The following is a 24795-nucleotide window of genomic DNA, read 5'->3' as shown; positions in this document are numbered from 1 at the left end:
CCTGTGGGCAGGGGTCTCACTTGCCTTACATGGCAGATAGCACATGAATAGGTGAATGTAATCCTGAAGGAGAGACAGCCAATCTTTTCAGTTATGTCCCAATAGATGCCATGGGAGAGTTGGCAAAGTTTCTGGAACATCGCCAACTTCCTCTATTATTACCCTCCAGCAGAGGGCTGTCAAGGTCAAGAGGAAGGACTTAAGGGTAACATGTTCTCTCTGATATTGTTGGTGAAGCTGGGGTGGGCAGGCAGGAGCTTCGTGCACAGGCTGACCGTGCAGCCTAGACCAGAGACATCCAACCCCCTGCAGAGCCCCCTCTCAATCTAGACATTGCCAGGGGGCACATTCCAACTTCTGCTTGGAGAGGCAAGAATGGAGGTAGGATCATGCAGTCCACCCAGCCCTCCTATCCACTTGGGAGAAACAGGACAAAGGAGAGAGGCTGCTCTAGTTGAGATCACAACCCCCATCCCCTCACTTTCCACACAGTAGGAGAGGGGCCTTGTGGAGCACTAGATGATGTGGCAGATCTACAGGGCAGAAGACTGGATACTCACAGTTCTCATAGAGGGCTACAGACCTCCCCTCAGGAGGAGAAAACCCCTTCTGTCATTGAACCCAATCCAGATCCCAGCAAACAAGACTGAATTGACAAAGGACAGGGTCCTCCAGTCAGAGGTGATAGCCATGCTCCTGTAGAGGGTGATTGAAGTGTTGGAGGAATTGTCGTTGGGCTTTAACAGCCATATGTTCTTAGTGAAGAAATCCTCTTGGGATGGAGGCCAGTCGTAGGACCTATCAGCAGTGAATGACTTCCTGCAGCAGATTCCTTTTTTATGGAAATGGCCTAATCAGTATTAGCTTCTATCAGAGTGGGAGACCTCATGGTCTCCATCAATCTGCAGGAGGTGCACCTTCACATAACGATCAAATAATTCATCAAGGAAGTACCTGTTGTTCATATGCCAACAGATTACTTATATATCAGTTCAGAACCCTTTGCTTTGCTGCTTTGGTCTTGTGATAGCTCCACTGGTTTTCACTGGGATTTTCCAAGATATCCACCTGGGCCCACTCACAAGCAATACCTCTGAGAAAGTATCTGGAGAACTGGCTTATCCCTGTGACTGCAATCCAGAAGTTACAGAAGGACAGAGACAAGGTGGTGATGTGCTGAGAGCTGGGGGTGTTCATAAACCAGGCAAAATACCATGTTCCCAAGCAGAGGGTAAAGTATTTGGGAAAACTGGTAAAGGCACCACTGCTGAGTGTCTTTTTGACCCCGGCTCAGATAGACAATCTGTAGAACGTAGCACAGATCTAAGTATTTGGGAAAACTGGTAAAGGCACCACTGCTGAGTGTCTTTTTGACCCCGGCTCAGATAGACAATCTGTAGAACGTAGCACAGATCTTCATGATGGAGCCCACTCAGTTGGCAAGGTAGTGACAGGCTCTGATATGATATCTGGTTTCCCTGGAGAAGTTTGTGCCCAGGGAAGGCCCCACCTCTGGTCCCTACAGTGGCAGCTGAAGGAGTGTTGGTAGCAGCCTGGGAAGTCCCCACATCAACTGAGCAAGTGAGAAATGACCTTTGTTGGTGATTGGACCCCTGCAATCACCAACTAGGAGTGGCACTCGGCAAACCACCTCTGTAGATATTAATGTTCTCTGATGCCTCCCAAAAGGGATGGGGAGCACAGCTGACTGTAGGGTGCTTTTAGGGGACCTGGGAAACCAACAGCACGCATTACATGAGCCTCCTCAAGATATGAGTCGTGTGTTTGGCACACTAGGACAATTTATGGAGGAGATTCATTTGGTGGGGAAAATCAAATGAATTAAAAACTTGAATGCAACTCACTTTTTTTTAAGTTTTTAAAGAAATAGTTACATACCTGTGTATGTATACATGATATACATCAGAGCAAAATAATGTTACATGTATTTTTGGTAACAATGTGTAAGATATGTTTGTTACTAACATGTTAAAAATGAAGCTTTAAAAGATAAAAAATTTGGCAAAAGTAAACCAAACATGCATGCATTTCAGTTTTTTTTTTTTTTCATGAAATTAAGAGAGCGGGTTTAAAAATGTAATTTCCTTTTTATATAAATGCAGTAAGTTAATTGAAGTAAAGGTGTGAGTTTGCTCAGCCTGTGCATATTCATTTCTTCAGCCACAGCTGCAACCATAAATTTACTGGAATACTTCCATAACACTTTCCTCTCCTTTTGCATGAAGGCTAAATAAAGATTTATTTTATTTTCATTTATGGAAGTCACCATTGAAAACTAGACCAAATTTTTAACAAGTCAACAACTGTAATGGTAACTGACATCGGCAAACGGTCGTTTCTAGATTTGATTGTTTATGGTAGTGCTTGGTGCTGTTTATGCCAGCGTCTTGACGCAGCAATAAGTGTTTGTTAATTGTGAGATATAGTAATGAATTCTTAGACAAGTCAAGGTTGGTAAGCCTGATGCAGTGTCTGAAGATTTAAATTTAACAATGGATTTTTCTTTTAGGCCTATTTTTTAGTTAAAAGCTAATTCAGATACAATACCCTATGCATCATCAGTGTTATCTACCAAAACTGAGACAGTCATAGAAAACCTAGCCTAGTGTAATATACTCAAAATACATATTGCAGTATGCACTATGTATACGATGAAATCATGCATTTTGGATGAAATTTTAATGCTCGCATGGTACAGGAGTATAAACGTACATGCAAATTTTCGTTCTTTTGTATGCTGTATAATTTTGAGTCTCACAGAATGTTTTTGTTAGAAATAAACTGTTATAATGTATTTATGAAGAAAGCTCCAGTTCGGAAATCCAAAAAAATCCAAAAACTGAAACGCGGCACTGCACCACCCTCATAGCCGCTCAAGAACTAATGGCAGCTGATTCAAAATTATCCTGGTTAATGGGAGTTCCTGGATCACAGAATGCCAGATTTAAGAGGTCAGACTGTATAGTATTAAAGTCCATTTTCCATTTATGGTATGTATATTTATGACATAGGATAGGTGTTAACTTCTAATTAACTACAGGCAGTCCCCGGGTTACGACGGGGGTTCCGTTCTTGAGACGCGTCGTAAGCCAAAAATCGTCGTAAGCCGGAACGACGCTTGGAAATATGTCTTAAACTAATAAAAAGTTATAAAAACCTTACTTGTAATCCTTTGGTTACACTACATGTTGTTTCCTGTAGTTTTATGTACAACCTGGAGTTATTTTCATAAAAGAATGCTGGTTCTTGAAGGTAAAAACTATTGTAATCCTCTGGTGACACAACATTCTTGAAGTTTTATGTACAACCTGGAGTGATTTTGCCAAATCTTGAGGGCTACAAGAACAGCTGATTACTATTTATGTATCATATAGACTAATTAAAGTAAACGTATATTTAAATAGGCTTATATATTAGTATCAACAAAACATTTCCTGCCATGAGTCAGAGGCCGTTTAATGAAACGAACACTTCTCTGTCCTATCTGTTCAGAAAATAAACGTTACGTCAATCCCCGGGACCATTGTTGCCAAGGCGTCTCTCTCTCTTCTCTCTCTCTCTCTCTCTCTCTCTCTCTCTCTCTGATCAAATTACTACTGGATAATGTCTCTCTTTGGATATTTCGATTTTGCCAAATCTTGAGGGCTACAAGAACAGTTGATTACTATTCACGTATCATATAGACTAATTAAAGTAAACGTATCTGTAAAATAGGCTTATATTATTTGTATCAACCAAAACCATTTACTGCATGAGTCAGAGGCCGTTTAACGAAACGAACACTTCTCTGTCCTTAACTCGGAGCGTCAGAAGACGCCTCTCTCTCTCTCTCTCTCTCTCTCTCTCTCTCTCTCTCTCTCTCTCTCTCTGATCAAATTACTGGATAATGTCTCTCTTTGGATACTTGGAATTTGCGTTGTAATCTAACCAGAAACTTCGTTTTGTTATTATTACTGGAAACAAGCAATGATTTTTTCATTATTTGCGCTTTTGGACTGTTATATGTAAACTTTGCGCACCGCAAGCTAGTATGTATTCATTCGCTCGGAAACTAGTTCCGCATATGAGGCGTCACTAAAAAACATAGAAAAATACGACATAAAAAGTGTTGAAAATCATCATAACCTCAAAATTTTTGTTGTAATCTAACCAGAAACTGATTTTTATTAATATACTGTGCTAAACTATAAAGGATTTTTATCATAGTATGCGTTTTTAAAATTTTTAAAAAAGCGTCGTTAACTCAGAGCGTCGGAAGCGTCAGCGTCGTAACCTCGGAACAAGCGTCGTAACCCAGGACGGATTTTTCCATTGATTATTTAAGAAAAAGCGTCGTAACCTCGGAACGTCGTAAGCCGGAACCGTCGTAACCCGGGGACCGCCTGTACATACTACTAGGTTATGGAACATGTCATTTCAGTTTACACAATTTTTATCCTAATTTGTTTTCCTAATTACTGTTCCCTAGTAGCTGCAATGGGACTGGTTATTATCTGGCTTTTTTATGGCCTTATGCTATTGTGGTGCAGTACCATTTTTATTGAGATACACACTGTTGGCACTGCCCAGGGAGCAAAACTGAATTCTATTTGAACATGGGACTGGTGACTATTGCTAGGAAATACTATTCCATAGGAAACTTAAAACTAGGTACTTACTGTCCTCAGTAGATAGTGTAATAATGACCTTAGCCATCACACAATACAGTAAGCCCCCCTGGATTTGTGGGCTCACAATTCGCCGATACACGAATTTGCGGGTTTCTCTGTAACATATACAATATTATGGGAAATTTGCATATTTTAAGGATTTTTCACCTAGATATACTCATTAATTACTTTATTTTCATATTTTCATGACAATGCAGTTTTTGTGATAAAACTATTAAAATAGTACTCAGGTTAAAGATTTTTAGAGGGTTTTTTATGTTTGAACTATAAAAATAGGCAGTTCTTAACATTTTTAGAGGAGTTTTAAGTACAGGCTGTCCCTGGTTATCAGTGTTGTTTTTTGGCACTTGTCTAGCGATTTCTGCTTATCAATGCCGATAATCGGGTATTGGCGCCGACACTACCTAACAGAGGCGTCGATACCTGGTTAGCAGCGGTGATAAGCGCCAAAAATTGCCAATTTTGGGTTATCTGTGATTTTTGCTCGACACGCTGTTGGAACAGAACCCCTGCCAACAGCCGCAGATTGCCTGTACAGTTACCATCCGAGTTACGACCTAGATCCGTTCCGACCAACAGGTCGTATGTCAGAATGGTCGTTAGTCGAAAATACCAGCCAAAATGGCCGACACGTGGATTATAAGTACTCTGTTAAAGTGGAAGATTATACTGTACTCGAGGACATATGATATGAATGTGTTGCATTTTTAAGTAACTTTTTCTGTTGAATAATATTATTGTGTATATACAAGCTGTTTATTTATCATTTTTATGCCTTTTAGTTTCACTTTTATAATTTTATCATGCTTTTCTGTTGAATAATATTACTGTACATATGTATATACAAGCTGTTTATTTATAATTTTTATGCCTTTTAGTTTCACTTTTATCATACTTTTTCTGTTGAATAATATTACTGTTGTACTATACGTACAAGCTGTTTATGTATTTATCATTTTTATGCCTTTTAGTTTCACTTTTATCATACGCACGGTCGAAAGAAAGATCAGCTGTTAAGTCAGGCGAGGCAGGGGATGGGGAAGGGGTGGTTACTGCGCTGGCCCATGTAGGGGAGGGGGTGGCTTCGATGCTGGATGAGGCGGGCTTTTGTGTTCGTTTGACAAACATGCTAAGTGTCGTTTGGATCTTCTGCTTTTTCTTTTGAATAATATTACTGTTGTACTATACGTACAAGCTGTTTATGTATTTATCATTTTTATGCCTTTTAGTTTCACTTTTATCATTTTATCATAGAGATATTTTTAATATTATACTGTAGGTGCAATGTATTTAGCTTTTTTTTTTTTCAGTTGCTTAGTAAATATACTACGTACATACATCTTAATTATAATAGGGTTTTAGAAATAAAATATTTATTACTGCAGTTGGAATTTTATTGTACAAAAAATACAAATGAAGATCAAAATACGAAAATAGAAAAGTTACAGTTCAAAAATAGAACATACAGCTGTAGTACAAAATAGAAAATACATATGCATGTAAAAAAAATAAGCAAAACAACACTCAAAATTAATGTTCACTGCTGCTTGGTTCGACGTCATCAACACTTTCTTCATACGCACGGTTGAAAGAAAGATCAGCTGTTAAGTCAGGCGAGGCAGGGGATGGGGAAGGGGTGGTTACTGCGCTGGCTGATGTAGGGGAGGGGGTGGCTTCGATGCTGGATGAGGCGGGCTTTTGTGTTCGTTTGACAAACATGCTAAGTGTCGTTTGGATCTTCTGCTTTTTCTTTTCATCGTAGATTTCTTTGTATGGCCTCATTACTTCTTGCATAGATCTCTCTATCCGGGCAAACCGTTCAACATTCGGATCCATTCCTTCCAATTTATGCAGCATTGTATTAAGCATTTGTATGGCTTCCGATAATCCCTTTACAGTAAACTTTCGTTCGTGCTCCTCCTCTTCTACAACTTCCTTTTCTTCCTCTCTTCTTTCTTCTTCATCTTTCCTTTCTTCTTCTATTGCTAACAGTTCTTCTGGGATGCTGTGCTGCCGGCGCCGTCGTAACTGTCATACCGCGCTGCACGCACTACGCTACCGCGCTGCCAAACAGTAAACGCCGCCAAATATAAAAAATAGACCCCTGTCGGACACTGTCGTAAGTACGGGTGGACGTAACTCGCGCAGGTCGTAACTCGGATGGTAACTGTATTTGCTGACCTTAGCTATTTGTGGGAGGGTTTTACATTTTGCCCATGAAGCCAGGTTGTGTACTGTGAACACTTCCAATTTTTAAACACCAATATTAACCAAACAACAGTAAAGTCCACAATGGGTGGAATCATCAGTAGAATTATAGGAAGTGTGCAAAATGTTTCAAGGGAACAAACAAACACCAAAAAAAGCAATATTTAATACACAAACATCAGACAGAAGTAATACTTGAACCTGAACCTTGGAAATACAAAAGTTCACAAAACACCAACATCTTTACACATTAAATAAAAAAGAATCCTATATTTACACTACTGACCTAAAAAAGCAACACACTTAAACTGAAAAAGGGCCCCAGAAACTTAGGAGAGGGTCCAAAGAAGTAGAATATCCGAACATTTACATTCGTACTTAATAATAACAAATAAATAATGAGCTAAAAATTCAAAGGTCTCCTCAAAGGCTTTAAGTCACCCTCCAAGTTTGGAGCTATCCTTGTGGACTGATAAAAGGCAAAAACTGCACCAAACACTCCTTTCTTATCTAGCTAATTACTCCAGTAAGTGTTATGCCCCTTACCGAATAACAGTGTACCCACACAGTAATACTGAGCCAGAGGCCAAGAAGATGGAGTCGAAGCAAAACCTCCACATATATGGAAGGAAAGCCTAATCAATAATGCTGGTAGCAATCCACAAGGGCAGGTGATTCAAAGTCAATAGCAGTAAGCCAAGCAGCAGCAAAAAATTCAAACACCTCAAGGTAATGGCTCAGAATCGGACTGGCTTCTTACTGTGAGGAAGCACAGGAGGATTGCGCTTCAGCAGGCGGGGCAAAAGCAATGACAAACCAGAAAAAGAGAAAACAATAGTTGTAATACATGACAGTTAATAATTGAAGGGCTTTTGAGGAGAATTATTAGAAACCATAATAAACTCTCAATTGACTTAACACTAAAATAACTATTACAGAAAATTAATATTAGGTAATGTATTGTACAGAATACAAAAGAAAAGGTCAACTTACTGATAATAGCTGCAAAATGTCCTTAAAAAAAGCATTGTATTATGAAAAGTTTAGGAGTGGAAAACTGTTATTTACACTGTGAAGATTGAAAGTGATGGGATCACAGTCTTTGCTTACATGTGCCGTGTTGCCTCATCAGTTGAAAAATGATGAATCACAATCTTCCAGGGAGTCCACTTCCTTCTTATAATACTTCACCTTTGGTTCCTTAACCTCATAATACTGCAGGACTCAGGCACTAGGAGCTTCAGGAGAATGCTGCTGTAATGGCTATTTGTCAAGGAGTGAGAGTGCACCACACTTATTGAGGAACTGAAGAGTTGTCACTCCAAGTGGGATAACTTCCACTGCAACAATACGAGAGACCCTGAAGCAGCCACCCCAGATGTCATGGAGAAACAATACCAATGATGAAGTAGCCAATAGCAAAGGCAGCATCCCCCAGAGAGAATATCTTAGTTACATTTTTAAGTCTGTGTTGCTTTGAGAAAAGGGATGCTCATAAAAGAGGATGATCACCAAGAAGCTGATCACCCCACATGGGAAAACTGCAGCTTGAGAGATAGAGAAAACATCGCCGTTCACAGGGCAAATAAGACTGCTGCCTACATCCTCATTTGCACTGAAGAGTACCACCAGAAGCTAGATGAGATCCTGTTGGACAATAGCAAGTTTCAATGAATTACTTAGGACCTGGTTTACAACATCTAGCGCAAGGCTAATAGGATCTTTGAGACAATCAACACTGCTCTCAATGCCCTACACCTGCCAGCAATTTGACCATGGCTACATGGCTACATATGTGGGAGCATGAAGACATAAACCAGGTTATCCTCAATGTTATTATTAGCCAGATCTCTACCCTGACAATACCAGCTCATGAAGAGGTTAAATAACATTCTGACAAATAGTCGCTGCCTGAATTTCTTTAACCCCTCAAATTGGCAACCCCCATTGGAGTCATTGCTCTGTTGTATGTTGAGTCCCTTTTCATAGCATTCTCTTAGATGAAGTGATCCACGATTGTGTCGACAAATAATCACTATACTGTCTGTAAATGCTCCTAAACATGCCCTTCATGCCTTTCTCATAGATACATACCAAGAAGGCCCTCATCACCACCCTCAGGGTTCACATGTACGCTCAGGACAGAAATCTTTGCCGATTTCTACATGGGTGCCAATATCTATATGAATGCCTTAGAATGAGTACTATTTCCCTTTAAGTGGAAACTGCCAATGTAGTTACATCAACAATACTGTACCTTTGTTAGTCCCAACACTGAGGAGGAGATAGTGCGCCAGCAACACACATTCCATGCCCGCAAGTACTTCTATTTCACCATTGAGTACAGCCATGATTGTTGCCTCCCTTTCTTTGATATCCTTGTAGAACAACAAGAGCAGTGCTTCATCACCCAGGCAGGCATGCACAAAACTAATGAACTTGGGCATGTGCCTGAATTCGGAAAGTGCCCAAGAGGTGTAAACATACTACCATCAGTACAGGCAGCCTCTGGTTATTGGCGGGTATTCTGTTCCGACGGCGTGATGATAACTGCAAAAAATCACTAATAACTGAATTCGGTGATTTTCAGTACTTATCAAGGCCAATAACCTGTTAATGGTGCCTCTGTTAGATATGTATTGCCACCAGTAACGGGAAATCGGTGTATTTCATTGCCAGACAAGTGCCATAAAACTGGATCTCCAATAACTGGGAGCTGCCTGTACTTTGATAAGAACCCCCTCACACTGCTCTTCCTGGGTGGACACAAACACACTCCATTTGGAATGTGTTCCTTAGATCTTTAGTCAACAGAAACTCCATCCATAAAGTCACTAGATGCATCCAACAACCCATGGACAAATGGTACTCTGCCCTAGAAGATATGGCCAACTTGACCCATCATTATAGATTCCCTGTCTGAAGTTGCTTCGGTGCTTACATCAGAAAGACAACTTTTCATTTATGCTTGAGCATTGTCTGTCACGCTCAAGAGGGCACCGTTCCACAATCATACCAGAGCTGCTCTAACACTAGAAGTCAGCAGAGCAATATAATTTTTTATGTTGAAATTATTAATACTGTAGTGTGGCAGGCACAAAACAGCGAACACATACAGTGATGCGGACTGCGAACTTGGTGATGCTTGTTCAGTGAGAAAGATAGAATGGGACATGATAAAAAATGGGATGCTTTGTCTAGCCATTCGTACGGGACCCGGTGTCATGTGCTGGGCCCTGGATGGACTGTTTCCAAGTTTACAAAAACTGGGGAAATGTACAATAACTGAGACAAAATTTCCTAGAAAAGAGTATACAAAAAACTGAAACATACAAAAACTGAGGTTTGACTATAGTATAATGTTATATATATATATATATATATATATATATAATTATATATACACAATTAATACTATATATATATATATAGATATATATATATATATATATTATATATATATATATATATATATGTATCTTTATATATATATATATATATATGTGTGTATATATATATATCTATATATATATATATATATATATATATATATATTTTCCTATATATATTATATACATATATATCTATACAGGCTGTCCCCGGGTTACGACGGTTCCGGCTTACGACGTTCCGAGGTTACGACGCTTTTTCTTAAATATTCAATGGAAAAATCCGTCCTGGGTTACGACGCTTGTTCCGAGGTTACGACGCTGACGCTCCGAGTTAACGACGCTTTTAAAAAAACTCATACTATGATAAAAATCCTTTATAGTTTAGCACAGTATATTAATAAAAATAAGTTTTCTGGTTAGATTACAACAAAAATTTTGAGGTTATGATGATTTTTCGACACTTTTTATGTCGTATTTTTCTATGTTTTTTAGTGACGCCTCATATGCGGAACTAGTTTCCGAGCGAATGAATACATACTAGCTTGCGGTGCGCAAAGTTTACATATAACAGTCCAAAAGCACAAATAATGAAAAAAATCATTGCTTGTTTCCAGTAATAATAACAAAACAAAGTTTCTGGTTAGATTACAATGAGAGAGAGAGAGAGAGAGAGGGGAGAGAGAGAGAGCGAGAGAGAGAGCGATAGAGAAAGAGAGAGAGAGAGAGAGAGAGAGGTGTCTTCCGACGCTCCGAGTTAAGGAACAGAAGAAGTGTTCGTTTCGTTAAACGGCCTCTGACTCATGCCAGTAAATGTTTTGTTTGATACTAATAATATAAGCCTATTTAAAGATACGTTTACTTTAATTAGTCTTATATGATACGTAAATAGTAATCAACTGTTCTTGTAGCCCTCAAGATTTGGCAAAATCGAAGTATCCAAAGAGAGTCATTATCCAGTACACTGGAACCTTGACATACGAATTTAAATTGTTCCGATTACCATCGTGTATATCAAAACAGTGTATCTCAAAGCATTTTTTTCGCATTTAAAATAATGTAATATGTATTAATCCGTTCTAGCGGTATGAAACCACACCTAAACACAGCTAAATTACATATAATATACACAATTTATACACAAATAAACGAGTATAACACACATAATGATAAAATAACATAGCAATGTGATAAATGATAATAAATGTTAATAAAATCAATTAAAAAAAAGAAAGGAATTTTACCTTACCACAACGAAAGATGACGTGAGGCCGCCAGCAGGGGGAGGAGGTAGGGAAGGGCGCACGTGGCAGGGAACGATTTGTTCTCTTTTTATTTACGTATGTACACTAATAACTACGTAATAAACACAAATGAAATAACATTGCTAAACTAATTTTTATTTTTTATTTTAATCAGTTTGTAGTTTAGAAATAATGGTGATGCCTTTGGAAGGTTTTATGCTTTGCTATAATTTCATGTTTTGCTTCCATCGAAATCATTTTCTTGGGTTTTTTCTTATCACCTGCTTTGTCTTTAGCTTTGAGACCCATGGTTAATAATAAAATAGACAAAATAACACGAAAAATAGGCGCAAATACAACGAACTAACAACGACGTGTTAACATGCAGCACCAACAAACAAACAGACTGAACGCCATTTATCGGTCGCCTTTACAACTATCACATCGTAAAATCGTATCTCAAATATTTCGTTGTATATCAAAGCTTATATTTTCGCAAATTTTCTGTTGTATCTCAAAACATTCGTATATTAGGGCAATCGTATGTCAAAGTTCCAGTGTAATTTGATCAGAGAGAGAGAGAGAGAGAGAGAGAGAGAGAGAGACGCCTTGGCAACAATGGTCACCGTCCCGGGGATTGATGTAACATTTATTTTCTGAACAGATGGGCCAGAGAAGTGTTCGTTTCATTAAACGGCCTCTGACTCATAGCAGGAAATGTTTTGTTGATACTAATATATAAGCCTATTTAAAGATACGTTTACTTTAATTAGTCTATATGATATGTAAATAGTAATCAGCTGTTCTTGTAGCCCTCAAGATTTGGCAAAATCACTCCAGGTTGTACATAAAACTTCAAGAATGTAGTGTCACCAGAGGATTACAATGGTTTTTACCTTCAAGAACCAGCATTCTTTTATGAAAATAACTCCAGGTTGTACATAAAACTACAGGAAACAACATGTAGTGTAACCAAAGGATTACAAGTAAGGTTTTTATAACTTTTTATTAGGTTAAGACATATTTCCAAGCGTCGTTCCGGCTTACGACGATTTTCGGCTTACGACGCGTCTCAAGAACGGAACCCCCATCGTAACCCGGGGACTGCCTGTATATATATATTATACAGTAGTACCTCGAGATACGAAATTAATCCATTCCGAGGCGGCCTTCGTATAATGAGTTTTTCGTATCTTGGAACACATTTTACATGTAAAATGGCTAATCCGTTCCAAGCCCTCCAAAAACACCCCATTAAATTTCATAATAAAGCTAAATTGACCTATAAACAATGAAATACTACAACAATTTGGACCATTCAATACCTAAATTAAGAATAAAAATCCAAACCTGTAAATAAAGTGTATATTAGTTTACAAGAAATATTATTACTGTAACGTAAAATGTCGAAGCTTACCTTTCGAGTGAGGCTATCTCCGAAAGTGGCGGCAGAGGAGGAGGAGGAGGACAAACGGCAGATACATACACTTAACTTTACGAAACATATAAAAAAATGTCAAAAAACAAACTAAACATTACAAAACACATTAACAAAACTGTAACACTTAACTTTACAAAAAACTTAAAATAAAATTTATTTTGTCTTTTTTTGATTTTTACATTTCGTTTTACTTTTTTATAGTTTACGTAATTTCAATTTCTTCACCACCAAATGGATGCCAGTCCGTTTACGGAATTTTTCGAACCACCCATGAGAAGCCTTGAACTCTGGGGTTGCCATTGATGTCCCCTCTCCGCCATCGTCTTTGGCTTGGGCAATCAAATCGCCGAAAATAGAGCTGGCCTTCTGGCAGATTGCCATCTCAGTTATCGTATCGCCATCGATTTCTTTGTCCTCGATCCATGCAAGAAGCAGCCTTTCCATTTCATTATGCACATGGCTCCTCTTGTTGGACAAAATAGTGACGCCCTTGGAAGGTGTAGCTGCTTTGATGGCTTCCTTCTGCTTAAGGATGGTGCCTATCGTCAACGGATTTCGGCCGTATTCCTTAGCGATCACACTCAACCACAAGTCAGCTTCATACTTTTTTATTATCTCCATTTTTGTCTGCATAGAAAGCATTCTCTTCTTTCTGTGAACTTCAGCAACTTTCTGGGGACCCATGACTCTATGTACTGTACGTAATTAAGTTACGTTCTCACAACACGATAAAGTAGCACAACACGATAAAGTAGCACAACACGATAATATGTACGTACTGCAACGAAATCACTAACGAATTTACGTTACTAAACTAAATCGTTGGAGCGAACGAATGCCGATTGCGTACGGTAAAATTTCGGGTGCGAAGTGGCCGAGGTAAAGCACGCCAACACGTAGTACGTATGTATAGAAGATGCATGATGGGAGGGATGCTGTCCAATTAGAGAGAAGGATTCATGGCTTGGCTAGCATCAGGAACCAATGGGAGAGCAGGAGGATGGTGACGAGTCTACTATAACTAAGATGGCGGCGTGCGGCGTGAGTTTCAAAATTGTTATGGAGCGAATCTCGGACTTTCAGAAACCTTTCGTATCTTGGAAAACTTTTCGTATGTAGAGCAATAATATTTTTCGTCTTTGCTTTCGTAACTTGGATTTTTCGTAAGTTGAGCCTTTCGTATCTCGAGGTACTACTGTATATATATTATATATATTATATATATTATATATATATATGTATTATATATATATACAGTGTTCCCCCCGTATTCGCGGGGGACGCGTACCAGACCCCCCCTGAATAGTTAGAATCCCGCGAATGTTTGGAACCCCTATAAAAGCGCTACAGCCTATTTCGTTAGTTAAACTTAAGAAAAACCACTAAAAATTTTCATACTTGGTTTTTTAATAGTTTTATCACAAAAAGTGCATTTTATGATGAAATTGATATCAAAAACCAGGAATTTGTGGATATTTCTCATTGGAAAAATACCGCGAATGCGCGAATTTTCCGCGAATAATGCAGGGAAACGTTCCCTAGAGAAATCCGCGAATATGTGAGTCCGCGAATCCGGAGAACGCGAATACGGGGGGTCCACTGTGTATATATATATCTAATATATATATATATATATATATATATATATATATATATATTATAGATTATATAATATATATATATATATATGGGTATGGGGATAACAATCCACAATGAAGTAAATTCCTCTGTAGTTTAAAATATATATTACTTGTATAGATTAAAGCTTTCGACCATCAACTGTGGTCTTGTTCACTAGTGAACAAGACCACAGTTGATGGTCGAAAGCTTTAATCCTATACAAGTAATATATATTTTAAACTACAAGAGGAATTTACTTCATTGTGGATTGTATCCCCATTTACTTAGAGGTACGACATAGTACCTGGCTTCTGCATATATATATATATATATATATATATATATATATATATATATATATATATATATATATATATACAGTGGTACCTCGACATACGAAAAGCTTAACTTGTGAAAAATTCGAGTTACGAAAGCAAATACGAAGATTTTTTTGGCTTTACATACAAAAATGGTTCAGGATACGAGAGGTTGTTGCTGTAAAGTCCCGAGATTGCCTGGACCACCGATAACAATTTTAAAACTCGTACGCCACCAGCTGAGTAGACTCACCACCATCCTCCCGCTCTCCCATTGGTTCCTGATGCTAGTCACCGCCATAAGATCCTGCTCTCCTATTGGTCAGTATCTCTCCCATGATCCCATCATTCATCTACGTAGCGGCATGCTTTTTCGGCCACTCGGCAGCAGCATCGTTATCGTAAACGCGGAATTCGTTCGTTCTATATGATTTCGTTTATTAACGTAAATTCGTTAGTGATTTCGTTGTAGTACTACTTTATCGTGTTGTGTGAGAACTTTACTACATAAGTATACTACTTAACATAATTAAGTACAGTATATACGTAGTCATGGGTCCCAAGAAAGTTGAAGTTCATGGAAGGAAGAGGATGCTTTTTTTGGAGACAAAAATGAAGATTATCAAGAAGTATGAAGCTGGCATGCGATTGAGTGTGATCGCCAAGGAATATGGCCAAAATCCGTCGACAGTAGGCACCATCCTTAAGCAGAAGGAAGCCATCAAAGCAGCTACACCTTCCAAGGGCGTGACTATTTTGTCTAGCAAGAGGAGGCACATGCACAAAGAGATGGAAAGGCTGCTTCTTGTCTGGATAAAAGACAAAGAAATCGCTGGCGATACGATAACCGAGACGGCCATCTGCCACAAGGCCAGTGCTATTTTCGGCGATTAGATTGCCCAGGCCGAAGACGACGGAGGAGAAGGGACATCAACGCCAACCCCAGACTTCAAGGCTTCTCATGGGTGGTTCGAAAAATTCTGTAAACGGACCGGCATCCATTCGGTGGTGCGGCATGGGGAGGTGGCCAGCTCGGACACGAAAGCGGCCGAAGCCTTTATTAAGACGTTCGACGAGATGATGATCAACGAAGGCTACAGTTCTCAGTAAGTCTTCAACTGTGATGAGACTGGCCTTTTTTGGAAAAAAAATGCTTCATCAGACGTACATCAGGCAAGAAGAGAAGAAGCTATCCGGGCATAAGCCTATGAAAGACAGGCTTACGCTCGCACTTTGTTCGAATGCTAGTGGGGATTGTAAGGTGAAGCCCCTACTTGTCTATCATTTAGAGACTCCTCGAGCCTTCAAGGCCCACAAAGTGCTAAAGGAGAAGCTTCCAGTGATGTGGAGGGCTAATGCAAAAGCATGGGTAACGAGACTTTTTTTTTTTCACGGAGTGGGTAAATCTGTGTTTCGGCCCGACAGTGAAGAAATTCTTGGAAGAGAAGGGCCTCCCTCTGAAATGTCTGCTGTTGTTGGACAATGAACCTGCTTACCCTCCTGGCTGCCTAACACCACCCCTCTCCTCCAGCCGATGGACCAGCAAGTGATATCGAACTTCAAGAAGCTGTATACTAAACATCTTTTCAAGAGATGTTTTGACAACACCGATACCACAAACCTCACCTTGCGTGAATTTTGAAAGGAGCATTTCGATGTTGTGATGTGCATCCAACTCATCGATCAAGCTTGGCAGGAGGTTTCAAGGCGAACCTTGAATTCTTCGTGGAGGAAACTCTGGCCTGTTGCCGTATCCAACCGAGACTTTGAGGGATTCGACGTGGGCGAAGCTGGTGCTGCAGATTCAGGAACAGTTGATGATCCTGAAACTGTTTTGCAACCAGATCTTGATGAGATCGTTGCACTCGGCAAGTCCATGGGGCAGGTCGTCGACGAGGAAGACATCAATGACCTTCTCGAGGAGCACCAAGAGGAGCTTATGACGGATGACCTGAAGGAGTTGGAGGCCATGCAACATAACGTCTTTCAAGAAGAGTTCTTTAACAGCGGTGAGGAGGAGGACGACGACCCTATGACAACGGCACAAATTAAGGATGCTCTAGCTGCTTTTCATAAGCTGCAATCATTTGTAGAAAAGAGACACCCCGAAAAGGCTTACACAGGTCGTATGCTTGCTCAGTTCGATGACGTTTGCCTGAGTTGTTTCTGGAACATTTTGAAAAGTAGGCAGAAGCAATCTTCCTTGGATAGTTATTTCTTAAAGAGGCCTTTAGTAGGAGTAAGCAAAAAGGAAGATCCAATTGATACTACAAAAAAGCAGAAAGTTGAAAGTGGTGAAGAAATTGAAATTTTGTATAAAAAACATTAAGTATAAAAAAGTAGAAGAATGTAAAAATATAAAAAATTAAAAAAATGTATTAAGTTTTTTGTAAAGTTTAAGTTTAACAGTTTTGTTAATGTGTTTTGTAAAGTTTAGTTTACGTTTCCTGACATTTTTAATGTTTCGTTAAGTTGGGTGTACGTACTACGTAACAAATTTTCTGCCGTTTGTCCTCCTCCTCTGTCGCCACTTTCGGAGATAGCCTCACTCGAAAGGTAAGGTTCCGCATTTTACTATATACGTACGTATGTACGTACAGTATTTCTTGTGTACCATGTACACTAATACGTACACTTTATTTACAGGTACATATTAGTAGTATGTATTAAGTTAGGTATTGAATGGTCCAAATTGTTGTAGTATTTCATTGTTTATTGGTGAATTTAGCTTTATTATAACATTTACTGAGGTGTTTTTGTAAGGCTTGGAACGGATTAGGCATTTTACATGTAAAATGCGGTTCAAAATATGAAAAGCTCATGTTACGAAGGCCTGCCTCGGAACGGATTAATTTTATATGTTGAGGTACCACTGTAAATCCATAAATAAAAGTATAAACCAACTTTGATGAGTAAAGGACGTTGAGTCAAAAGATCTTGCAGAAACTCCGTTGTTTATTTTTCCTTCATGGCTTATACCTTTATTTATACACACACACACACACACACACATTATATATATATATATATATATATATATATATATATATATATATATATATATATATATAATATAATGAATGAATAACTTGATCACGAAGTATATAAAACGTGATGCTATGTATAAATAAAGGTTTTTTTGCCACGAAGGAAAAAAATGAAAAAACGAGTTAGCCGAGTAGTTTCGGTCCTATTCGGACCCTTTACTGAGGCATACTGATTTTACAAAGAACACCATAGTCAAAAGAAGGCTTAATATACAAACTGACACTACCAGATTAGCCATAAGGGCGATTTTCACTCTACAGAGAGGAGGAGGAGTCATAGGCTAGCCACACCTTGAAGGATACTGCGGGTGTCCTTCAAGGTGTGGCTAGCCCTTTTCTGTATCTGCGAAGCCGTTCAAATTCTGTGAGTCAAGCACCGCAAATAAGAAACTGTCATTTCATGTTGAATTTGAATTTTTATCATTTCTTTTTAAGAAATTGTAATTTCATATCAAATTTTGAATTTTAATCAGTTCTTTTTTTATCGTTGAATAAATTTATATGAAAACTATTACATAGTGAATGTACCGGACAAATAAACAGACAGGCACTCATATCCAAGTTTGTTAGGCCTAATGAGCGTGAAGACACGCATGATCTGCTAGTCCCCGAAACCTCAAATGGTTCATAAAGCCTTCCTTCAGCAGAACTCTTCATGGAGGATGAGATAGAGGAGTATGAAGTCTTTTTAGCAGAGGATAGGTAGAGGAAATTCCATCCAAAAGGTTTTTTTTAAAGAAAATGACTGTATCATACAGTAATTTGCACCCAATGGTGGCATTGTTTACATATGGAAGTTTTCACCATCCTGTGTGTAATTTAAAACTTTTTCAAGTTATTAAAACCTTTTTAATGTTTTATTTATCCATGAGAACAATTTCATTTTAGAAAATATTACAGTGTAGTAGTACAAGAAAGTATTAAAAATGGGTAGTATAAAAAAGTTTGACTGGGTAAGTTGCTGTTTGCCTTGGCCCTAATGGAATTATTCCCATAAGGTATGTTTTTCAAAATTGCAAATTTCCAATTCTGCAAGGCATTGGATCGACCAAATTCTCGCATAATTTGGTACGTGTATATTATATATATATATATATATATATATATATATATATATATATATATATATATATATATATATATATATATATATATATATATATATATATATATATATATATATATATATATATCAATTCAAGCTACAAATGTCCTTTAATATCTAAATTCACTTTACCTCCCAAATGATATATTTTCATATATGTACCGAAGGGGAATTTTTTAGTTGATAATAATTTCGTCCCCCTATATGAACTTATAGCGTCTCTGTTGGCTGATTGGATAGCGTCACTGACTGTCCTGATTTCGTCCCCGTCCACTTGGACGGTGGTTCGATCCCATGGGGGGACGAAATTATTATCAACTAAAAAATTCCCCTTCGGTACATATATGAAAATATATCATTTGGGAGGTAAAGTGAATTTAGATATTAAAGGACATTTGTAGCTTGAATTGATATATAAATGGATCATGGTTCAATGTGATAATTATTCATATATATATATATTATATATATATATACACACACATACATACGTACTATACATACATACATTACAGTGGTCCCCCTGTATTTGTGGGGATGCATACCAGACCGACCGACCCCCCCCCCCCCCCATCCGATAGTAGTTAGAACCTGTGAATAGTTGGAACCCCTTTAAAAATGTTTAAAACAAACTTATTTTGTTAGTTAAAACAGGAAAAACCCCACAAAAAATTTTACACCTGTTTTTTTTAATAGTTTTATGACAAAAGGTGCATTTTATAATGAATGAAATTGATAAAAAAAAAAAAAACAGGAATTTGTGGGTATTTCTCATAGAAAAATACTGTGAATCGCCGAATTTTCCACGTATAATGCAGGGAAATGTTCCCAAGAATCTGTGAATGTATGAGTCTGCGAATCCGGAGTATGCGCATACGGGGATCCAATGTATGTATATATATATATATATATATATATATATATATATATATATATATATATATATATACATACATACATACATTATATATATATACACACACACACACACACAGAGGCAGTCCCCGGTTACGACGGGGGTTCCGTTCTTGAGACGCGTCGTAAGCCGAAAATCGTCATAAGCTGGAAAATCGTCAAAAATCCTAATAAAACCTTACTTTTAATGCTTTGGGTGCATTGAAAACCATGTAAACTGCATTCTTATGGCATTTTTCATCAAAAACCTTCAAATATTGATTATTTTGCATTTTTGGTGTCATATTTCATCTGCCAGATGAGCATTGTAGGTGTCATAACCCTGGAACGTGTCGTAACCCTGGAAATAATGTCTGATGAATATAATTGAAAAGCGTTGTAACCTCGGAACGTCATAAGCCGAGACCGTCGTAACCTGGGGACTGCCTGTGTGTGTGTATATATATATATAGATATATTAATATATATATATAATATATATATATATATAGTTATATATATATATATATATATATAATAATATATAATAATATATAATAATATATATACTATATTATATATATTAATTATATATCATATATATATATATATAGTATATATATATATAATATATATATATATATATATATATATATATATATATATATATATATATATATATATATAATATATATATATATATAGTTATATATATATATAAAGTTTACATTGATAAAAACAATTTACAGAGCTTTATGTACAAAATTAAGTAATGGTAGGCAGAGTTACAGTTTTGTGATTTGGGCAGCATGTTTCCCAAACAGAAAGGATAGGGAAAGAGGATCAAGAGATAGTAGGCCAGAAGTTAATATTCCTGGTACCTTTGGCTTCAATGAATACAGTTTCCAGAAGATTTCTTTTCTGATAGTCATTGGCCTGTCTTAAGCCAATGATCTGAAATGCCGTTGTTTGTTAGGCCTCTTGAAAGAGCATATTTATGTTGGGAACATTTCTTTTGTAATCCATTTGATGTCTGGCCAATATAGATCTTATTACAATTATTAGAGTCGGAAGGGTATTTTGAATAAGACAGGAACTCTTGAATCTTGTAATGGCACTATCGACCTGTGTATCAAGTCAGTCTCTCTTCCTTTCTACTTTTCATTATTTTCTTATAGATAGATTAACTTAGAAATGGGATCACATCCCTAAGGGAATGATCTTTCAGCTTATAAGATTAAGATTTCACTTGTCATTCAAAAGCCATAAAATTCAAATTAGACTAAAGCCATGACAGTCCTATAATTATATTTATTTTTTAATTTTTTGTATAAATAGACAAAATCCACTATCCTTCATGGATTTTGTCTTTATTATATTCGGCACGTTCTATATTTTCGTGATTCAGTCATACATTTCTTTGTATATATGGCAGTAATGTTTTCTCTGCTTTACTCGGGGGAATTGTGAATAAGGTTTATGGATATTTCATGAAATACACAGTTTGTGTCTGTTTCCAGCAATGAGAGGTTTCTGTAACTTGATGCAGATAAGCTAAAATAAAATGTGTATTTGTACTGTAAGTTATTTATAACCATCACTGTGTATTGAAAACTGAATTATTTTTACTTTAGGCTGCTGCAGCACAACGTTTTAGGGAACAGCAAGAAAATGAGAGAAAGAGACGGCTGGATGAAATAAGACTGCGGGATGCTGACCGCCGTTCACAAGTTGAAGAACGGAAACGTATTATCCAGCAAGCTGAGCAGGACCGTAGGGAGGCAGTTATAAGGAAGAATGCTGTAAGTGCTGTAAGCCAACCTAATTTCTAAAATATGTTAAATTGTCAAGTGTTGGATGTTTTTGCTCTTAGCTACAAGTTAAAGCTTTAGTTTTCTATGCCGATATCATTACCTTTTTATATAGAAATAATGAGGTCATTTTTAACTTGACAATTTAGCATAGCTTGTTGAGTGCAAATGAGTTATTAAAAAAAATCAGTGTCATTAAGTATCAGAGTACATGATATAAAAAATAATATAAAATTTATAATGCTCGATTAATTTCAACTAATAATGGGTGTGTTGTAATGCTTTCCCATCATAAGTAAGGAACTACCTGTAGTAATTACTATTTATTCTTCAGTAAATGTTATTTTTGTGTTACTACTGTTAAGTTGAATTTTATTTTAGGAACGTGAACAGCGCATGGAATCAAAAAGACGTAATGAAAAGAGCAACATTGTATTTGCATTTGGTAGTTCAACTCCCCGTATGCTGGATCCTAGGGGCAGCTCATCGAATACCTCTTTTTTTGGCTCACGAAGGTTTGTGATGATTTTATGTTCAAATGAATAATCATTCATTAGTATAGTAAAATATTCCTTTTCTGGCATCCTTTATTGTGGTAAACCTGTTGGTACAGCAATTGAACAAAAAAAAATCCCATTCTGGATGAAAGCTGCCTCCAACTTCTTTCTGCCCACTACCACAGTTTAAAAAATAGAAGCATGCCTCCATAGTTTACGTTTGGTACTCCAAATTTTATCACTGACAACTTCTCACACAGCGCTCTAGCCACCAGAAAAATAATACTTCTAAGTGATTTATTACAGCTCTTTCTCCAAAATTGGTAATCTGAAGATGAATAAGCAGTTACTTGTGGACTAGGTCTTTTTTTCCAATTAAGTATTGAAAGAAACTACTGGGGTGCATTCATTGTAATAATGATTCATTGTTAATCTAAGCATAGATCTACCTAAAAAACTTACTTTTATATTTTCAAGGGCCACTGATTGGATGCTGGTCTAGCACCTAGTTGGTCCAGTTGGCCATGGACTGTTGGACTTTACTTTACTTTGTTTTTGAATCTTGTCTGTGATAATGTAATGCCTCTACTCTCTATGAAATTAATACTGTTATTATTACAGTTGACCCTCATTAAGACAGACTAATAGGGGGCCTTGGATGTGTGTGTGTGTGTATATATATATATATATATATTATATATATATATATATATATATATATATATATATATATATATATATATATATATATACACATACTTATATACACACACACACAGTAGAGACCCAGACCTCGATCGTATTAGAACTCGAAATAATTGGATTTCAACGGAAAATTTTTAGTAAATGTTGCCTCAGAGCTCAACCAAAAATCCGGAAACCCACCCAAGGAATCGTATGATTTTTGTAAACAAAAGTGGTTTGGTTAGTCGCTGCTAATAGCCATTGTTCCCTTGCTCATTTGGTGAGGAAAATGGAAAGAATCATAATTGAATTTAAGAATATTGAAAATTATAATGTAAGAGGTATTCTGTGACAACCTTAAAATGCTGTGAGAATTTTAATGATAGGCTAACCCTTGAAGTGTCGATAGTTGTATCAATAGTTGGCTACAGTCACAACTATCACAAACTGTTGACACTGTAAACAAATCATTTGTAAGCTAATAATGGTAAAATCTGTAGGTTATTCACGTGAATCACTAGTGATACAACTTTTGATACTGTAAACAAAACAACTAATTACAGCAATTACCATGAATAATTACCATAATTAGATGTTAGGGTGAGCGAGTCCTCACTTTGTTAGAAGGGTAGGATCTCTCTGTAATTCTAAAAACCGAAAAGGTCTATAAGCCTAAACATAAATATTTTCTGTAGAAAATTATAAGCATTGTCATCGTATGCCATTTTTGTTCGATACTGTTTGCATTCTCAAAATCTCGGCTGATTGAGCTATCGATGTCTTCATTGCTATTACACTTGGCTGGTAGGAGATATGTAATTTATATACTATCTTGTAAATTAACAAATTTGGGTTTTTTTTTTTTTTTTTTTCTTTTTATAGTTACGGCAAATGACGTTGGCAATCAGCCGTGTCTCGATTTTGTTGCTCATGTCTGTATACTACAAGTTTACAATCGCTTCATCCATAATTTAAAAAAACCCAGGAGAGAGAGAGAGAGAGAGAGAGAGAGAGAGAGAGAGAGAGAGAGAGAGAGAGAGAGAGAGAGAGAGAGAGAGAGAGAGAGAGAGAGACTCTCTGTCGCCTGGGTTAGGTTGTTACACTGACACATATCCATTAGCAAAAGTCAGTAAAATTTGTGTATTGAGAATAATGTTCATATTAATAAAACCCTTGTTTTACTGCATTTAATCATATTGCATGTATTATTACGATATTATCGAATTATAATACAAACAGAGTGATCTGCCATTTCCATTCTGGTTTTGTTTACGTTCTTAAAGTATCAGTTGATTTCATTTCATGACATGATCACTGTCTTTAGAGGCCGAATGGAACTTAATTTACGAAAGAAAGCTGGGTTTAAGAATTGCAGCTACTTTATTTATAAATGTAGTATATTTGAAAAAGTCCACATGTGTTTTTTGTCAGTTTCAGACAGTGCGTTTGCCTGCCAGAACATTTTGCAGTGCTCTATTCGTAATTCCTAGACGTGCTTGACTTACGAAAGTTACGATGCTCATAATTCGCAGTTCCCAGTCGTGCTAGACTTCGAGCCTTGTTTAGGAGCAATATTTTCTTGGTAGTATTTTATAATCAAATTACATAAAGGGTTTTGCGATATCGATTGCTCCCCAGTTATCCTTATTATCGGGATTCTTTCAAATTTAAAGGAATACATTTATTAGGATCTACTTCCAAAGGTTATTACTCCGACGAATAATGATGTCACATCATAAAGCAAAAGTGCCTATGAAAAGTGCCACTATTTTACAAGGATATTTTATGAGAAAAATTTAATATCATGACACGTATTGAAAGCTATTTTAAAGTTATTTTGTATACAG

At 37.1% G+C, this 24795-nt stretch overlaps 1 protein-coding gene across 17 annotated transcripts in view; it reads left to right on the top strand.

Annotated features, from left to right (window-relative positions):
• LOC135216899 (serine/arginine repetitive matrix protein 2-like) overlaps positions 1-24795 on the top strand; it is a 622749-nt gene that overhangs the window by 484509 nt on the left and 113445 nt on the right. For 12 of the 17 annotated variants that reach the window (XR_010314960.1, XR_010314975.1, XR_010314977.1 and 9 more), the window contains 2 exons: positions 21591-21758; positions 22149-22282. Coding sequence is in view for 1 of the 17 variants with exons in the window: in XM_064252445.1 (XP_064108515.1) it covers positions 21591-21758; positions 22149-22282 (302 nt within the window). In the remaining 16 variants the exon portion in view is untranslated. Of the gene's footprint in view, positions 1-21590; positions 21768-22148; positions 22283-24795 lie in introns of all 17 variants that reach the window. The other 5 variants (XR_010314982.1, XR_010314979.1, XR_010314987.1 and 2 more) reach the window with 1 other exon arrangement.

Source organism: Macrobrachium nipponense, chromosome 19 (genome assembly GCF_015104395.2).
Source record: "Macrobrachium nipponense isolate FS-2020 chromosome 19, ASM1510439v2, whole genome shotgun sequence".
Classification (NCBI taxonomy): Eukaryota; Metazoa; Arthropoda; class Malacostraca; order Decapoda; family Palaemonidae; genus Macrobrachium; species Macrobrachium nipponense.
The sequence above is the reverse complement of the archived record's forward strand: the minus strand, read 5'-3'. Positions and strand labels throughout refer to the sequence as shown.